The 17,243-nt window shown below is 37.3% G+C and overlaps 1 protein-coding gene and 1 pseudogene across 2 annotated transcripts; one reads left to right on the top strand and one right to left on the bottom strand.

Moving 5' to 3' along the window:
- Positions 1–469: 469 nt before the first annotated feature.
- Positions 470–4,677, bottom strand: LOC147495826 (prefoldin subunit 2 pseudogene; annotated as a pseudogene). The gene is made up of 2 exons (XR_015197751.1): positions 4,587–4,677; positions 470–1,012 (listed from the first exon to the last, which is right to left on the bottom strand). The product of XR_015197751.1 is annotated as a prefoldin subunit 2 pseudogene (transcript).
- Positions 4,678–8,509: 3,832 nt separating this feature from the next.
- On the top strand, positions 8,510–16,124 carry LOC147495825 (U-box domain-containing protein 43-like). The gene is given in 7 exon segments (XM_086564541.1): positions 8,510–8,687; positions 8,838–9,010; positions 9,012–10,028; positions 12,214–12,511; positions 13,216–13,706; positions 14,651–14,865; positions 14,867–16,124. Coding segments are annotated over 7 exon segments (3,006 nt in total). The 5' UTR covers positions 8,510–8,650; the 3' UTR covers positions 15,642–16,124.
- The last annotated feature ends 1,119 nt before the right edge of the window (positions 16,125–17,243 follow it).

The raw sequence follows: 17,243 nt of genomic DNA, 5'->3' as shown, positions 1-17,243 counted from the left end.
TACTATACCATTCAGAAGAGGAGTCTTTGACAAGCTCCCCTAGTCCAAGATTGTTTTTTACAGAGGCGCAGACCTATTTAGAGTAGTGATAGTCGAAGAATAAATGCTTTGAGTGCTTCGAAGATATACCGCAGAGACTGCATTCAGAGAAATGCAAAGTCTTCTTCTGTATCAAGCGATCTTGAGTGGGGAGACAATTTGAGAGCAATTGCCACAAAGTAAACGAGAATTTTGGGATAGAGAGCTTTCCCCAGACCACCCTGTACTATTTTACCTTTTGTCTCTCTTTTCGCAGAACTGCATACGCTGATTTTACTGAGAATTCTCCCGAGCTACTCGGTGACCAAATAACCTCGTCTTTGTCTAGATAACAATTCACTTCCGTACCCAAGATGAGATTTTTCAAGGAACTGTCCGAGATAGATAACTGAACAAGATTACAGCACATACCACACTAACAAAATAGATAGGCCACGATCAGAATTTTCATTAAAAAGTGAAGTCTACAACAAAGATTAAAAGATGTAACAGATGAAAAAGAACCCCCATAGAAGTGATCACTTATTCGTCGGCACCAGCCGGACCAACAAGAACCCCCTGAGCAGAACCTTCTTTTTTGCTGTTATCATCCTTCACATTGTTTTATGGTTTTCTTATTCTTATTTTGTATTTCGCTTCGAAGTCGACCATTTCCTTTTTCTTCCTTTCTAAGGCTTCGTTCAGCCGAGAAATTACCTCCTCAAGGCCGGCCTTGTTGCGCTGGACAGCAGGCAGAACTTCTTTGATGGTTCTCTCCACCAACACACCTCCAATCATTCTATAGCATCGCCTGGACGGATCAAGTGGCTGTATGGCTCCAACCACCAATGAGTGCTCACTCACTTCCATCTCCAGTTCTGTGATTTTTGTGTGAAGTTGGCTAATTTCAGACCGCATGGTACCATAAAGATTGGCAACTGCCTGCTCATTTACTGGTTCCTTAACATCGCCTTCACCTTTGCTGGTCGTCATTCTGAACAAAAATGGGAAAACATTAAAGGAAAACTTATAGGAGTCAAAATCTTAACTCTATACATCCTAAAATTCCCACCATTTAAGAATCTCCATTTAGGTATCAACTTCAGATACTAGCCTGATTGAAAGAACACAACATCTGTATCACATGTACCATTACAGATATCTAGCAGTTGGATAGATGACCGTTGCCAACCCACTCATGTACTGAAATTCCCACCATACAAGAATACCAACACATGTATCAACTCTAAATACTAGCTTTTGCTTCATATGCACCAATAAAGATATCTACATAACAGTAGTTTGATGCACTTACTACTGAGACATGAATACAAATGATTGTTAATACACACACTCTTGTATTTTTATCTAGCTTAAACGATTATTGTTGGACCAAAACCTAATTATGCTATTATTAGGAGGAATAAAATCCGGTGAAAATGAGGACCTTGTAAATTTCGATACATCACACGGAATTCCGGTTTTTCAATTTGTCGGAATTCCGATGATAAATCAATAGGATGCAATAATAATATTTTTGTTTTCATTTATTCCCACCGGAAACTTTTGTATAAATGAACATTTTTATAGTAGTACATTTTGTTTGCTTCTTCAATACTTTCCGAAAATAACACAGAAGTTTCGTAATTAATTAAATCTTTCTTTTTTTGGTCACCCTTGAAACATTCATCGAAGTAAAATTTTAGTTAGTTCCTTGGTCCAAAGTTCAAACTATCGCAACATATATATCAAAATCTTTTGAAATCGAAATATGTCTCGCTCTCAAATCGAAATATGTCTCGCTCTCAATACATTTTCTTAGCATCGTACAGTTGAGTAATATAATTGACTTTCCGTTCCTGGTCAACTAAGGTTTTCAAGGAATATTTAATTTGTCAGTTACTCAACACATCTTTAAAGTCCAAATTGAGAATCCTTTCTGACAAAATACAAATACATGAGTTTCATTTTAGTGAAAATATGGTACAAAAATGTATAATTTAAATCTCATTTAATTCTAACTTACTCGATCATTTTATTTTCTATAATTTTGTAACTTGTGTATTTCTAGGTTTTAGGGTTTAGGGTTTAGTCGAGGTGCGCGTAAGCTGGCCCGGACACCCAGTTAGCAAAAAAAATAAAATAACTTATGTATTTTTCAATACAATGGATTGAAGTCCTCTGAAAAGGTGGCCGGATTTGGCAAGTATGTCTACTCAATACTAGGTTTGCTTCTTTGCATGCATTATATTAGGTTTCTACAATGCTAAATTAAATGTACATCTATTCTAAATTAATTGAACTACTATTTTAGTTGTATATATAGCTAGGCATTCAACATTTGTGAGGAACTTATATGAGCTCGACAAATAATAAATTATCGAAAATATATATATATAAAAAGAAAAGAAAGAAGAGACTAGCTTAGCAGCTCCATAAACAAGAAAATAAGCATATCAAACTATGGGGAACCCTCTGAGAATTTAGATGTGGTTGTGAGATGGTGGTATGTACGTACCAGGAAGTAGAGGAAATAGGATAGAAATGAAAACAACGTGAAGGACAAGAATGTAACGAAAAAGTACATACGTCCTTTTCACGTTGAAGGCCACAATAAAAGGTCAATCAATGGAAGATTAGAGTTAAGTATAGTTATAATTTAATTATCAACCTGCAAATCAATTAACTAAACATGAAAATCAAAAGTTAATTATCTTTGAATTTTATTTAGGGTTCTGTTAGAGAAATTATAACCAAACAAATCAAAATAAAAAAGAGAAAGAATGGAATGTGCATTTAAATTTCTTTGAGAAAAATTGAGGGTTACATGAACCATGAACCACTACATGCATTAGATTCTCAAGTAAACTTTATCAAGAGGAGGGAAAAACTATTTACATTCTTGATTCCTATATAAGCTTGCTAAGTAATCAGCGCAACTCTGTTTATTTATCTCTCTCTCTCTACTTCTAACCTAGATAAAAATTGTTGTCAACGTTTTAAAAAAAATCAAACGACCCAGAAATGTCAAGTTTTTGCAATCATCTTTTGCCAATGTTAATTAAAAATTATCAAACAAGGACCTTTTGTTTCTTAAGTATATTAATTACACCTCTGAAGACCTATTTTGATGCATGGCTTTAAGTTCCTAGTACAACGCACATCTTGGACCACTTGATCCTGTATAGGTTAATTAGTTTGACATGTTCTTCTGAGTTCCTTATTATACCTCCCATACTTGATTTTTGGTCCATCATGGCAATATCAACATTACGTTTCACTGTATCATCATTTGACGTGTTGTACCCCAATTTTGGTTATTTTTCTTGTGTACCCCACCATAATGCCCAACGGTCCAGTGGTATCCTTAAGAGCATTTGCAATGCAAGTCAAAATAATCCCCCCCTTATTCACCTCCACGTAGGCACTTATTCCTCCTCATTTTACCAAAAACGGTGAAAACCAAGATGAAGTTGTGCAATGCAAAGGTGAACAAAAATCTTCGGACGGGATGTTGGATTCCGTCTGGAGGTTTTTTATCGAGACGGAATGCAACATCCCGTCTGGTATTTTGTCTGAAATTAAAAAAAAACTGAAAATAAATCGAAAAAACACAAACATTCCGTCCGGAAAAAAAAAAACAGATTTTTTAAAAAAACACACGAGACGGGATGTTGGATTCCGTCCGGTGATTTTTGTAATCCAGACGGAATCCAACATCCCGTTGAAGTTAACAAGTCAGTCACTATCTCGGTGGAAGGTTTCACCTTGATTTGAACTGGGGAATAAAGTCACGCGTTTTTCACCCTTGCATTGCACAACCATTTTCCAACCAAACCGGTGACTATAGTCACAAACCCCCCAAAACCCCCTGCATTGGGAATGCTCTAACTGACAACTCTCCTTGACTGTTGTAAGTTTGCTTTGTAGGTAAACCCCCATCCCTCATATAATTTATAACTCTTTTTCTAACAGTTTGCCAAGTCTACCCCTATAATTTTCTAGCTATAATAATTTAAACATGAACAAACGACTAATAACAAATTGAGCATGCCCTGTAAGATGGCGGCCTTTGTAATGTTAAGGTAGTACCATGGTGGTTTCTCTACCCCTGTTAGTTAATAGTCAATTACTAACTACAAACCTACAATCACTTTGTTCAAATCATGTCTTAGACAACGTTTTAGTCCAGATAGCTTGCAATTCCTGGAAGAGGAACGGGTTCAAGTAGTGATCATGTGTACGCTAGTAACACATTTCCTTCACTATTCCTAATCATATATCCCTCTAATATTGCCACATCTAGCTCCACCAGATAATACTCCATCTAGGTTGAGCTTCACCATAACCCTCTTTAGGTTTTGTCCATGTTGAAGTAACTGTGACCCAGATTTGGGCAACTAGTCTCCTAACAGGTTGTTATTCTGTCATTTTTTTGTGCAAGTACCAAGCAAGATAATAGTACCTCTTGAAGGTATTCTTGTTATATCTTTAATATCCTAGTGGTTCGATCTCACCACTTGCAAAACAATTTTGTCAAGTGGATAATTCAATTTTGGGTGTTGTACCTGTTACACCGTGACCTACAGCAGCAGGAGTATTTGGCACCACCCTTATCAGACGACCATGACCTACCCAATTCTGCGAAATTAGCTATCCCACAGGAGTTAGCTAAGGACACAAAAATAAAAGGTAACAAAATGAAGATCCAACTTAATGCATACGCAGTAAGTGTTGTAACAGAGTAACATAACGGAAAAATAGCTATAAAATGAAACTCACAAACTATTAGAGGTCAAAAACAAACGGCTAACACCTCAAGAGCTGTACAGCTCATTATGAAATTTCGTCAATTATGTTCCAACTATAAACTCCAAACAGCGGTCAGCCTTCACCTTCAAATGAAATCATCCATATGATTTACAGAAAATAATCCTAAATTTCTTTTGCTGGAATACAATCTGGCAACTTATACCAGTAGATCAATGGTTTATTTCATGAAAAGAGTCTAAGAGTTAAACTTTCCCCAACAAAAAGTTCTCCTACCACATTCTATCCATAGGCTCCAAAGTCTAAACAATTGAGGGGCTCCACCTCCCAACAAGTTTGTCCACATTAATCACAACAGTAATCTTAACTTCTACTAGAGTGCCTCTCATGGGTGTGATCCTCTACTCTATTCATAAATCATCACACAAAATAAATAAGTTAGAGCCTTAATTTATTCATCACTGGATAACCAAGCAAAGAACATTATACAATTAACCACCCCTTGAATTCAAATTAAGAAAACAAGTTTAATTACCATCAAAAATACCAAAAAATTATAGATTAATCATATTCCCATGTATGTACATTTGCCACGGCAGCTTTAACACTAAGAGCAAGCTTAAAAGAAGTCATATAATAAAAACCCAACTCCAAGAAACCAATTTCAGAACTAACACACTAACTTCCTTTTACCAAACAACAGTCAAAACATTAACTTAAAGCTCCATGCATAATCAAGTTTGATGGGTGCTTAGTGAGTTCTTATCTCTTCTCACCCGACATCGGTTTTTGAGGGGTATAGGGTGGTAGGAAGTTTGTTTCTTTCCGCCGATATTTTGCAACTGTCGGTAGGTGGAATTAATTGTCTTAGTTGTATGTGATTGATAGCCTTGGAACTTTTAATACAATATTAGAGAGGCTTAAATAAGCTAAAATTTACAAGTGTCTTGTCGATATAAGCTCTTGGTATTATAATTAATGAGGGACCGACCCTCTTATTTCAATCGTAGAGATTTTTTTTAGCGAGGATCGGAAGAGGTTTGAGTACCATTGGATAATTGTTTTATCGTAATTTCGGACATGGGGCCATTGGTCGAGTTGGGCCTGATTGTGGTGGACTGAAAGTAGTCTGAGATAGTGAGATCTCAGAAGCATTGACAATTTGACATATATTGAACACGCAAAGGTAAAGGTAATACCAAATGCCAATTATTAGTATGCACTCGTTTTTAGGGATGTAAATATTACCCATGGGTATGGGTTCCATGAGGATCCAACCCTAATGGGGTGGGTTTGAGGGGCACTAAATGGGTATGGGGGCGGGTATGGAGAATTCCCGACTAGTCTCAAGCAGCGATGGAGCAGGGACGGAAAATGGGGTCCCCGACCCGACCCGACCCGACCCGATTATTTATTTATTTATTTTTATTATTTATTTTCACTTGTATTCAAGTCAAATACAAGAACCCTCTTATGGAAAAATAACTCTCAAACCACTAAACCAAAGCCACTTTATACTATATGAAAGATATTAATTATTGGTTAGATACTTAGACTTAAATACTATTGAGCTAGAATATAGGTTTTGTAATTGCAAATTTAATTTACTACTTAGACTAATGTAAAAACTTAATAGTTTTTATTAAATGATCTAACATTTTTTTAGTACAATTAGTTAGTTAGGTGAGTATAATGAGTACAAGTCATGCATGTTTTTTTTTTTTTTTTCAAAATTGATTAATGGGGAATGGGGATGGTATGGGGACCCGGTACCCATACGGGGCGGGAATGGAGAATCCTTGACTACTCTCAAGTGGGGATTGGGGCGGGTATGGGGAATAAAATCGAAGATGGGGATGGGGATGGGGATGGGGATGGGGATGAGGATAACAAACCCGCCCCATTTACATCCCTACTCGTTTTCAAATATTTTGATGGTTTAAATGCTCATTGTGTGAGATTGCGGTTGTCTGTGTCTTGGTTGTATGTATTCATTTATACAAACACTAGTGCACACCCTGGCATCCACCATGTCTAGCGAGCCGAAAATAGCTTTTGTTGAATACCCTAAATTTTTAGCACTTATTTTAGGTTTTGGTCCTCTTAAATAATGGGGATTTGGGGTTTGGTCCGTACTAATTGGCTTATTAGGCTTGTCCTCCTAAATCAAGAAGGTTGACTGTTTGTAGGTTGTTATTCAAAATGATTTAGGAAGACCAAAACTAATAAGTTAATAAGTTAAATTTCAAATACCCATTATTTAAAAAGACCAAAACTTAAAAAGACCCTTTTAGAAATGATGGTCCTGAAATTTTGTCTAATCTTTTTAGCAAAGGAAATTTTCAAAAAACAAATAGGACATGAGCCTCGACAACAACATACAAATTATGTTTCTTAATATCACATGCAAAACGCCTGTTAGCCACATACTAATTTGGATGTGTACAGCAGTTTCGATCAATATTGTAACTATGGATTTGGTTTGTATAAAAGAAGTTGAGTAGTGTAATTTTATTAGATTCTCTGTTCATACGTGCTTTATTCATGTCAGTTAAGATTTTTAAATATATTATTGGAATTAATGAAGTAGTGGAGGAAACCAAACAAAATGGATTGGTGGTGAAATAGATCAGTTTTGTAAAACTTGGTGAAAGACAAATAAGTAGATCAGGTTTGTAAAACTTGGTGAAAGATGATGTAATAGATGGCCTTGAGGCTTGTTGGGGTGGGTTTTTCAAATTAATGAGAGATTCAAGGCAACAAAAATTTAGCAAAAAAATTTGAGACAAATTATTTTTAATTGTTTAAGGCTCCTTACATTGTTGGTTTTCATTTGATATTTTAAGAAAATTTGGTTGGAGGACGGTGTTTTTTTTTTTTTTTTCCGGTTATCTGTTGAATGTGTGTTATGAAATCAGTTTCCAATTTTACTTTTTTTAACTGTCTCATTAGGATATATATGGATGAGAAGGTACAAAATGGCTATTTTCTTTTCAATACTTTCTAAACTGGAATCAGGGAAAGAGGAAAAAGTGATTAATGTTTATTTTCAGTACCTTAAACTGAAATTAGGGAAGAGTAGTTCGTGTTTGATTAAGAGCCTATTTATGTCTGTTGTAATTTTCTTTCTTTATTTCATTCAATCCCAAGAAAAAAGCCTATTTGTTTACTTAATTCAATTCACGTTCTATGTGCTCATTTTATGTCACACAATTTATGGTCATTTGGTGAACACAAACACTTGTTTTGGATCCATTCTTCCCTATCAACCATATTTAAATGGTTTTTCATGTAGATAAAAAAAACAAAAAGGTTAAAAAATACTGAAGAGACGGTATATTGTTTAATCTCATCGGCTGAATTTGATTGTATGGTCGAAATAAAATGTCAATACTAAAGTAATTGAAGGTGAAGGCTTTGACTAATTAGCAAAATAACATGAGAATTTTAATTGCATGTGACTATGTGAGTCCTACAATACTCTCGTAACAACCAATGTTGCCAAAATCGATTTGGAAATATCAATTTACACATTTACATTTGTTTTAGCATTTTCTGCACTAGATTAACAACCTTAATTAAGAATTTAAGACTCAACCAACAAGGAGGAGGGACGAAAGTTCCAAGTTAACAAAAAGGAGTAAACGCGACCCATATATGCCGTATCTACTACTAATAAAGTTCCCGCGTTAAGAACTAAGAAGTGAGAAGGAAGTTGGGAAGAAATAAATATTAATAAATGATAGACACCGTCTTCAAAACGAGGAACTTACTCTTTTTTTCTCTCTCTTCCCCGGCTGTGTAGTGGAGAAGGCGAGTCAAGGTGTGGTCAACCGAATACCCACTTCCATATGCTGAAAATATGGAAATTGTATACCAATCAGGTCAAGAGTTTTTTGGTAATTTTATCTAGAGTTGCAAAATATTCTTAGTACTTGATTATGTGTTTTTTTTTTTTTTTTTTTTATTATTATTGTAGGTTTTATGTTTTGAATATATGTATGGTGCAAAAGAAAAGGAAATGAATCTTTATGTATAACTTATTTCAGGTTCAGAAGCCTTATCTCGGCTTATTAAGTTTACCATTGGTACAATAAATGCTGCTGATGATGTTTTGGTTGAAAAGAAGAGTTTTCAACAACTTAAAACTTACTTGGAAAGGATAGTTACTGTTCTTGAAGAATTGAGTAAGAAAAACATTCAATCTGAGAGCTTAAAGAATGGCCACTGACGTTCTTGAGGATGAGATTAAAAAGGCGAAACAACTTGTTGACGAATGCAGCAAGAGGAGTAGGGTTTATCTCTTGGTTAATTGTCGTAAGATTGTTAAGCGTTTAGAGGATAGTACAAGAAAGATTAGCAAGGCATTGCTTCTTATCCCTTTGGCATCACTTGATCTCTCATATGGTATAAAGGAAAAGATGAACAATTTATGCGAAGATATGCTCAATGCAAAGTTTACCACAGCTATGGCGGAGGAAGGAATTTTGGAAAAAATTGAGATGGGAATACAGGAGAGGAATGTTAATCGTTCCTATGCAAATGAATTGTTGTTTCGCATTGCAGATGCCTTGGGAATCTCAACTGAAAGAGCTGCATTAAAGAAGGTGTATGACGATTTTAAAAATGAAATAGATGACGTACATTCCAGGAAGGATCAAGCTGAGGCTATACAAATGGATCAGATCATTGCATTGCTTGGAAGGGCGGATGCCGCTTCGTCTGCGAAGGAGAAAGAGATAAAGTATATCAACAGGAGGAACTCTCTAGTTAGTCAGCCTATGGAGCCTCTAGAAACATTTTATTGCACAATCACTGGGGATGTTATGGTGGACCCTGTGGACACATCCTCTGGTCAGACATTTGAGAGAAGTGCGATAGAGAAGTGGCTTGCAGATGGGAACAATCTTTGCCCCTTGACCCAGACTCCTTTAAATCCTGCAATACTACGACCGAACAAAGCTCTTCGGCAGTCGATTGAAGAATGGAAAGATCGGAACACCATTATCACTCTCGCATCCATCAAACCATCATTCCAGTCAAATGATGAGCACGAAGTACTCCGTTCTCTGGGCCAGTTGCAAGATATCTGCGAAGAAAAAGATTTGCATCTGGAGTGGGTAGCACATGAGGATTACATACCTCTTCTTATCAAGCTTCTTGGTGCAAAAAACCGTGAGATAAAGCAAAAGGCTTTAGTCATCCTTTCCATCCTGGCAAAAGACAGTGATGACACCAAGGTACCTCTTACTTCCAGTCATATTTCTTTCTAAAACTAGTAATCACTAGGGAGAATTACACAACACTTCAAGGTTTAGTGACTAACCACTATATTTCATATAAATATCAGCCTTTACACCTCTCCCCCCCCTCCCCTTTTGTTATTGTATATGCCCCAAACAGAAAACAAAGCGTGTGTGTGTCTGTCAGTCTGTGTGTGGCTGTGGTGGTGGGGGGAGCGCAAGTAATCGTGACAATGTTTTTGATCATCGTGCCATGGCCATATTCTGGACTACCTTGTCCTCTGAACCTGCTTATCCCAGTAGGCTTTACCATGGGTGGGTGGAACACAGTGTTCAAATATCAGACTTAGGGGCGTGTCGCCTTAACAATTTGCTGGGAACAAATTGTCCTACCTTCCAGAAACTGGAATTTCTTAGAATCAGTGTAGAGCAGTGGTAAAAATGCAGGTATAAATCTAGGAGAACAACTGAATTGTAGGGACTGGTGCTGTCAGTTCAAAGAATAGGTTTCACTACTGAGATCAGTATGCAGTTTCATACGTGCGGTCATTCTTCGAATCTCTGGAGTGTCAATCTGGCCACTGCACCTTCAAGAATTTTACTAGAGTGGAAGAAGTTTATCCGAGTTCCAAATACATCCAGAATTGGAGCTTTCTCATCCCTAAGGGGGAAGGAACTGAATTCACTTCTTCACTAGCTTCAGCCTCCAAATCCTTAGATTGATCACAGAGGCATTGCCATTCGGCTGAATGTCACTGATCATGCAACTTCTAAGAGGTCAATTTCAAAGCTCCCGGTAATACTTTATAATAGCTATCAGGTTGGGTGTTGATATCAACATCATAGCATATTTGTCCCCTGCAGCATTAGTAAGGCTCTTTATGGAGTTGCCTGATCCAGTCTCTGCTAGAAGAATCATGTTCTTAACTGGAGCTAGTAGGCATTTTGATTTTTTTTTCAGCAAGCTCAGTTCTGCCAAGTTAGGAGGAAGAGATTACAGTTCGCTTAATTGATGCTTCCCATAGATGGCAGGGATAACGCTGTAACTCCATTAAGGAGGATGCATTCCTATTTTATTTTTATTTTTTGATAAGTTGCAGAAGATAAATTAATATTGGGACAAATACATAAACACTTAAATATCAAGTTGTCTGCTTACAATTCAATTTAACCTACTGAAAATATAAATCTTAAAAAAGTTCTTCCGATTGGCAAGCAAGACTGATTCAAAAGAGCTCTCTGGATTTCCTTGTGTCTGACTTCCCCCTAACGATTGTTAGTGAAGTTAAAACCAGATGGAACCTTTTCTAAGGAGAGGGCATGTTTTGGAGGCCTCTTTTGCAGAATAGGCGGCTCTGTTGTTGTAGCCTTCACAGCCCAAGGTCTGATTCTCTCGTAAGAGTATCAGGTTAATTAACTGTAAAAAGGGCTCAAACTTTGCCCTCAATTTGTTGCTTAAGATCTGTTGTTTGCATTAGACTTATCAGGTGTTGAAGAAGATGTTTCATGCGGAGCCAAATTTACATTACATGAGTTCATTGATATGGTAGAGCAACTATACTCAATCTGAGACATGTCTCTAAGCCAGGTGACCTGTTACCTCTTTTAAAAGGGGTACTGGATGTAAGAAGTTCTTGCTGGCCCTCCCACTCTCCTAGCCCGTAAGAGGTTTCCGTAGCAGCCATAAAAGGCCATGAACGAGTGAACTCATATGTGCTAGAAGATAGAAATTTTAAAATTATATGTTACTTACAATTATAATTAATAACATATAATTTTCACAGACCTTGAAAAATGTAATATACTATGATAAACCTAGTAAACTTGATTCACATAGATAAAGTAGGTGAATGCTTTCATTTCATATGTTTCTTGAGAATCTGATACAAGTATACAAGTATGTTGTCTTACCTAGCACCAAGGCATGCCATTCTCTCTGGGAAATTCAAGTATGCCAGTCTTATCCATATTTGACATAAATGATCACATCTATTAGACTGTCTCATAGAACAGTTGCATTTGGATTTTGATGAGAGATCATGTAGAATCACTTGTTCTATTATAGGTATCTAGAGCTTATACAGTTATACCTATGATTAGAATCTTTGATTATCTTAATATTATATAGGTGGATGCTTTTTTAGTTCATGCTTTTTATCAAATAGAAATATTTATATTTCAGGAAAGAATTGCAAATGTTGAAGATGCTATTGAATCTATAGTTCGTGCTCTTGGACGTCGGGAAGGTAAATTGGCGGTGGCATTACTTTTGGAACTTTCAAAAAATGCTGCTATATGTGAGCGCATTGGAAAACCTCTGGACTGCATATACTTCCTTGTGGTTATGTCAAGCAATGATGACGTTGAAGCTTCTAGAGATGCAAATGAGCTTTTGGAGAATCTCGCGTTACTTGATCAGAATATTGCACAAATGGCAAAGGCGAATTATTTTAAGCCTTTGTTGCAACGCCTTTCTTCAGGTAGTTTTCATACTTTCAGCTATTGAATTAGAAGATTATCTACTAGGAAGTATTTGTTTCTTAAATGGCATCTTAAGTATTTGCAATATCTTGTTTCTTAAATGGTCGAATTAATTGAGCTCTAAAGTCTTGCAAGAGCCCCCGACTTTGCTAGGGGCTCACCGCCCAGACCAGAACAAAATGATAGGATTGGCGCCTTAGTGGTAACGGTAACCAAAGTACCTTACAGACTGCCACTTCCTTTTTGTCTCTTCTGTTTCGTATCTTTTGTTGTTTCTCTCTTCTTCTTGTAATATTCTATTTTTATCTTTGTTTTATTTTCGGATTGTGATGGAGAAGGAAGATCACGTTATTGTTGGGTTTTGTCAATTTTGATGGAAAACGAACAACTTTATATGTTTGATCCTGGATTGTCATAGTTTGACATGTATCATTTTTTAATTTAGATGACAAGAACAACTTTATTTGTTTGATCCTGGAGTACCATAGTTTGACATGTATCATTTGTTTAATCGAGTAATATTTAGATCTTTTAACAACTTCACTTTGATTGTTTCATATGCTAGTCAATTTTGTAAACTCCCACACTTATAGCTCTCTGGGGGGTTGAACGGGTAACATGTATGCGGAATGGTTAGGACTTGGAAGCATTGAGGGATGAGTCATGCTTATAATTTTGTTAAGACACCTATTTGTTGATGCAGGACTAGAAAATGTCAAATTGCTGGCAGCTACAACTTTAGCTGAAATGGAGTTGACTGATCATAACAAAGCTGCTCTCGTTGAAGAAGGGGTTCTTGGGCCACTTCTTTACTTGGTCTCACAGGGTGATACAGAGATGAAGAAAGTAGCACTTAAGGCTCTTAAAAATCTGTCAAGCCTACCAACGAATGGCTTGCAGATGATTAGAGAAGGTGCAGTCGTCTCACTGCTTGGCCTCCTCTATCATCGCAGCTTATCAGCCCCAGGTCTCCGGGAAGAAGCAGCAGCCACTATTATGAACTTATCACTATCGACAAAGGCGCATGAAGCTGGTCAGACACAAGTGGTATTGTTAGAAGACGATGATGATATTTGCAAGCTGTTTTCCTTGGTTAACCTGGCTGAACCCAATGTACAGAAAAGCATACTCCATGCCTTCAAGGATATGTGCCAGCCACCCTCTGCAAAGGACATGAGGTCCAAGCTAAGACAGGTGTGAATGCTCATGTTCAGTATATCATCTTTTGCTTTCATGAAACCATCATTCTGAAATTACAAACACATACCTAGTAGTGTCAAGTACATTAGATAATCATGTAGGGAGAGAGATGCATTTACACTGGCCATTTATTGCGGTACAGCTAATGGGTTAACGCTTTGGACACAATAAGAGAGTTTGCTAAATCTTGTGCTGTGAATTATTAATACTTACAACATAAAGTAACACATGAAAGAAGATCATATTGGATTGTTAGGAGTTCTATTATTCAATGTAGTTGGTTTTGGTACCATCTTGGAGAGCTAGGAGTTTCTTTTCATGTTCTCTCCTTATATAGGAGAGTGAGCCCTATGTAATTACTTTACTTTGCTTTTATCACAATATTTTGGCATTCTAGTTCGTTGATTGGTGGTTTTTGTCAAGAATATATTGGTTTTCTAGTTAGAATTTCCCATCAATGAAAAATCACAGTCTTGCCTGTCATTGGAGAGAAATATTGCTGAATTTCCTAAAAAATTAAGACTCGGTAAAAAGTTTTTAAGAAATTATTTCAAAATGAACGACCTACTCCATTATTCTTATATTATTTCATTTCGTGTTATTATTTTCACGTGTGGCCAGATGGTCAATGAGTACTTGTTCAAATTATAATTTGATCATCCCCTTTGGTAAATTTTCAGGTATTTATTTATCTATTCATTGATTTCTTTCTGTGATCCCTATTTGTTTTCTTCCCTTCAGCAGTTTTTTAGTTCATTATGAACCTCCAGTGATTCAGGGGATCCATCATATTAAGTAGTTTATCTAGAGTCTGGACTTTGGTTTTAGATGCCATTTTCAATAAGCTTTGTTGCTTTACTATTTTATCTCGATTTTAATTATGTCTATCTTATTTATTACTTATATTGACGGTTGTTCTTGTTTATAATTTTTTGTAGTGCTCAGCTGTCGAGGTATTGGTTAAGTTATGTGAAATTAATGACATCACTGTACGGGCTGATGCTGTGAAGCTGTTCTATTGCTTGACACAAGACGATGATGATGGGACATTATCAGAATACATAGATCAGAGCTGCATCACGAATTTATTGAATATAATTAACAATTCCATTGACGAGGAAGAGATTGCGGCTACAATGGGTATCATCTCTAACCCCCTTGGATCATTCCCAGATGACTGAGTGGTTACTAGAAGGTGGTGTACTTCCAATCATTTTCAGATTTCTCACAGATGGAAACAATACGGGTTTATATAAAAACCAACTGATAGAAGGTGCTGTTGGTTCTCTATGTCGGTTCTCTGTCTCGACAAACCAGGAATGGCAAAACAGACTGGCAGAATGTATTCCAGTATTGGTGCAGTGGCTGGTTAAAGGATCCACTTTGACAAAAGAGCGAGTAGCTGTTTCACTTAAGCAGTTCTCCAAAAATTCAACTCGATTGAGCAGGCCAATAGAGCAGCGTAGAGGATTCTGGTGTTGCTCGGCACCATCCGAAACTGGCTGCCCCGTGCACATGGGCATCTGTACAGTGGAGTCATCTTTTTGCCTTGTGGAAGCTGACGCAGTAAAACCTCTGGTTGGTTTACTTGGGGAACCAGATGTTGGGCCCTGTAGAGCGTCTTTGGAGGCTTTGTTGACACTGATTGATGGAGAAAAACCAGAGAGTGGTAGTAAGCTGCTTGGTGAAGCAAATGCCATCACGCCAATGATAAGGTTACTTAGCTCCCATTCTTTTCAACTGCAAGAAATGGCTCTGCATGCTTTAGAAATGATTTTCCGAGTGGAAGAGTTCAAGAAAAAGTATGGAGCTTCTGCTCAGATACATTTGATTGATATAACTCAGAGAGGAAATAGTACAGCGAGACCTTTGGCAGCACGCATACTTGCCCATTTGAATGTGCTCCATCAACAGTCTTCATATTTTTAGAGGCAGTGAGTAGCAAGATTTTTAACCTAGTTGAATTTTGTTGGAAGACAGACATGGACTAATCGAAAACGTATACAGAGATGTTGGGCGGATATATCTTCCCTTGGAAGATTGGAAAGCTTATCCTGGGGCGCATGGAGCCCACACCCTCCATTCTAAACAGGACAAACAATGCCTCTCTTCAAGGCCAGGAGTAAGCTTAGCAAAACGAAGTTGAGCTAAATGATTATTTATTGGCCTGGTTTTACTTCTGCTATCTTCGAAACATGCACCTGGTTGCTACTTTGCCGAAGGGAAAAGAATGCAATGTCCTGACTCCTGAGGCTGTTAGTTAATTTTATAGTATAAACTGTTGCTTGACAAGATTCCAACCTCCATCCTGGTTGGAGGCAGTGTATTCTGCATGTTCTTTTTTACCAAGTTTGTTGTATATTCTGAACGATGAAGTTGAATTATGTTAATGAAGACATTTATACGGAGAAAGCACTTCTTGTCAAACTAGGCATGGCGTATTAAAAATCCCCATCACGCACCACAAGGCTGAGGAGAGTGTTGAATGACGGGCAACATCATGGTTTTTTGCAAGTTAGATACAACTTTTGTCAGTTTTGAAGCTTTCCAATTCCTATGGGAATACTTCCAGTGAGAGAGTTAGCATACAAGTTTTGGAGATTCCAGATTTCGGCAGGAATGTTGCCGATGATTGATTTTCACGTAAAATCCTTGGTTCGTTTTAGAAATTAGCTATAGCAGCAGGTACCATACCGCCTCCAAACCGGTTGACACTAATACTAAAATATTTTAGATTGCTACAATTGGTTATAGAAGTGAAAAGGTCGAAGTCCCCAGATAGCTTTCAGAACTCAGATAACCTTTCAGATTTGCCACATTATGAGGAACTATACCAGTAACTTGGTTTTCACCAATATCAAGTCTTTGGGGGTCTTGAAGCATTGAATAATGTAGGGGAGAGAGAGAGAGAGAGGTCAGGTTTCCCAAGGAGGGTTGGGATCCCTCCAGTCAGCTTGTTGCGATCAAGTACCCAGTTAACAAGCTTTGGAAGAAGACTCCCTCTAGTTCTTACTAAGTTCCATAGGTATCTTTCAACAAGATTGTTGTTGCAAAAATGTATGTCGACTGGAATTTCTCCGTTGAAAAAATTATAGCTTTTATATGGCCTAAAGTCTGTGGGATGGTGAGGCGTACGCCTTGGGAACCCTTCACACACTGAAGCGTACGCTTCCTGGGCATATACGCATTACTCAACCCTCAAACGCTTTCTAAAACATTGCCCTGAACAACTGACCAAATTCATGAGGTATTCCACCTTGGAAACTATTATTTTCGAAAACTATGATCCTCAACAAAGCGAGTTTCCAATATGAGGTGATACGGACCCTTGGCCTCTTAGACATAAGATTCAACACTGTCACTGTCACCCTGTGATGTGTGTGACTGCATGCATGTAGCTCCTTCATCATACCCAAAAAAAAAGGCGAGTGAGCCTTGAAAGGGTCTAATATTTGATGGCAGTGGATCGACAATAATCTCGCTTACTTGTAAAGACATACAACAAAAAAGGATGGTATGTAGGAGAAAGAA

The sequence above is a fragment of the Coptis chinensis genome, chromosome 6 (assembly GCF_015680905.1).
Source record: "Coptis chinensis isolate HL-2020 chromosome 6, ASM1568090v1, whole genome shotgun sequence".
NCBI classification, from domain to species: domain Eukaryota; kingdom Viridiplantae; phylum Streptophyta; class Magnoliopsida; order Ranunculales; family Ranunculaceae; genus Coptis; species Coptis chinensis.
Note: the sequence above shows the minus strand (reverse complement) of the source record. Positions and strands in the feature narration are given on the sequence as shown.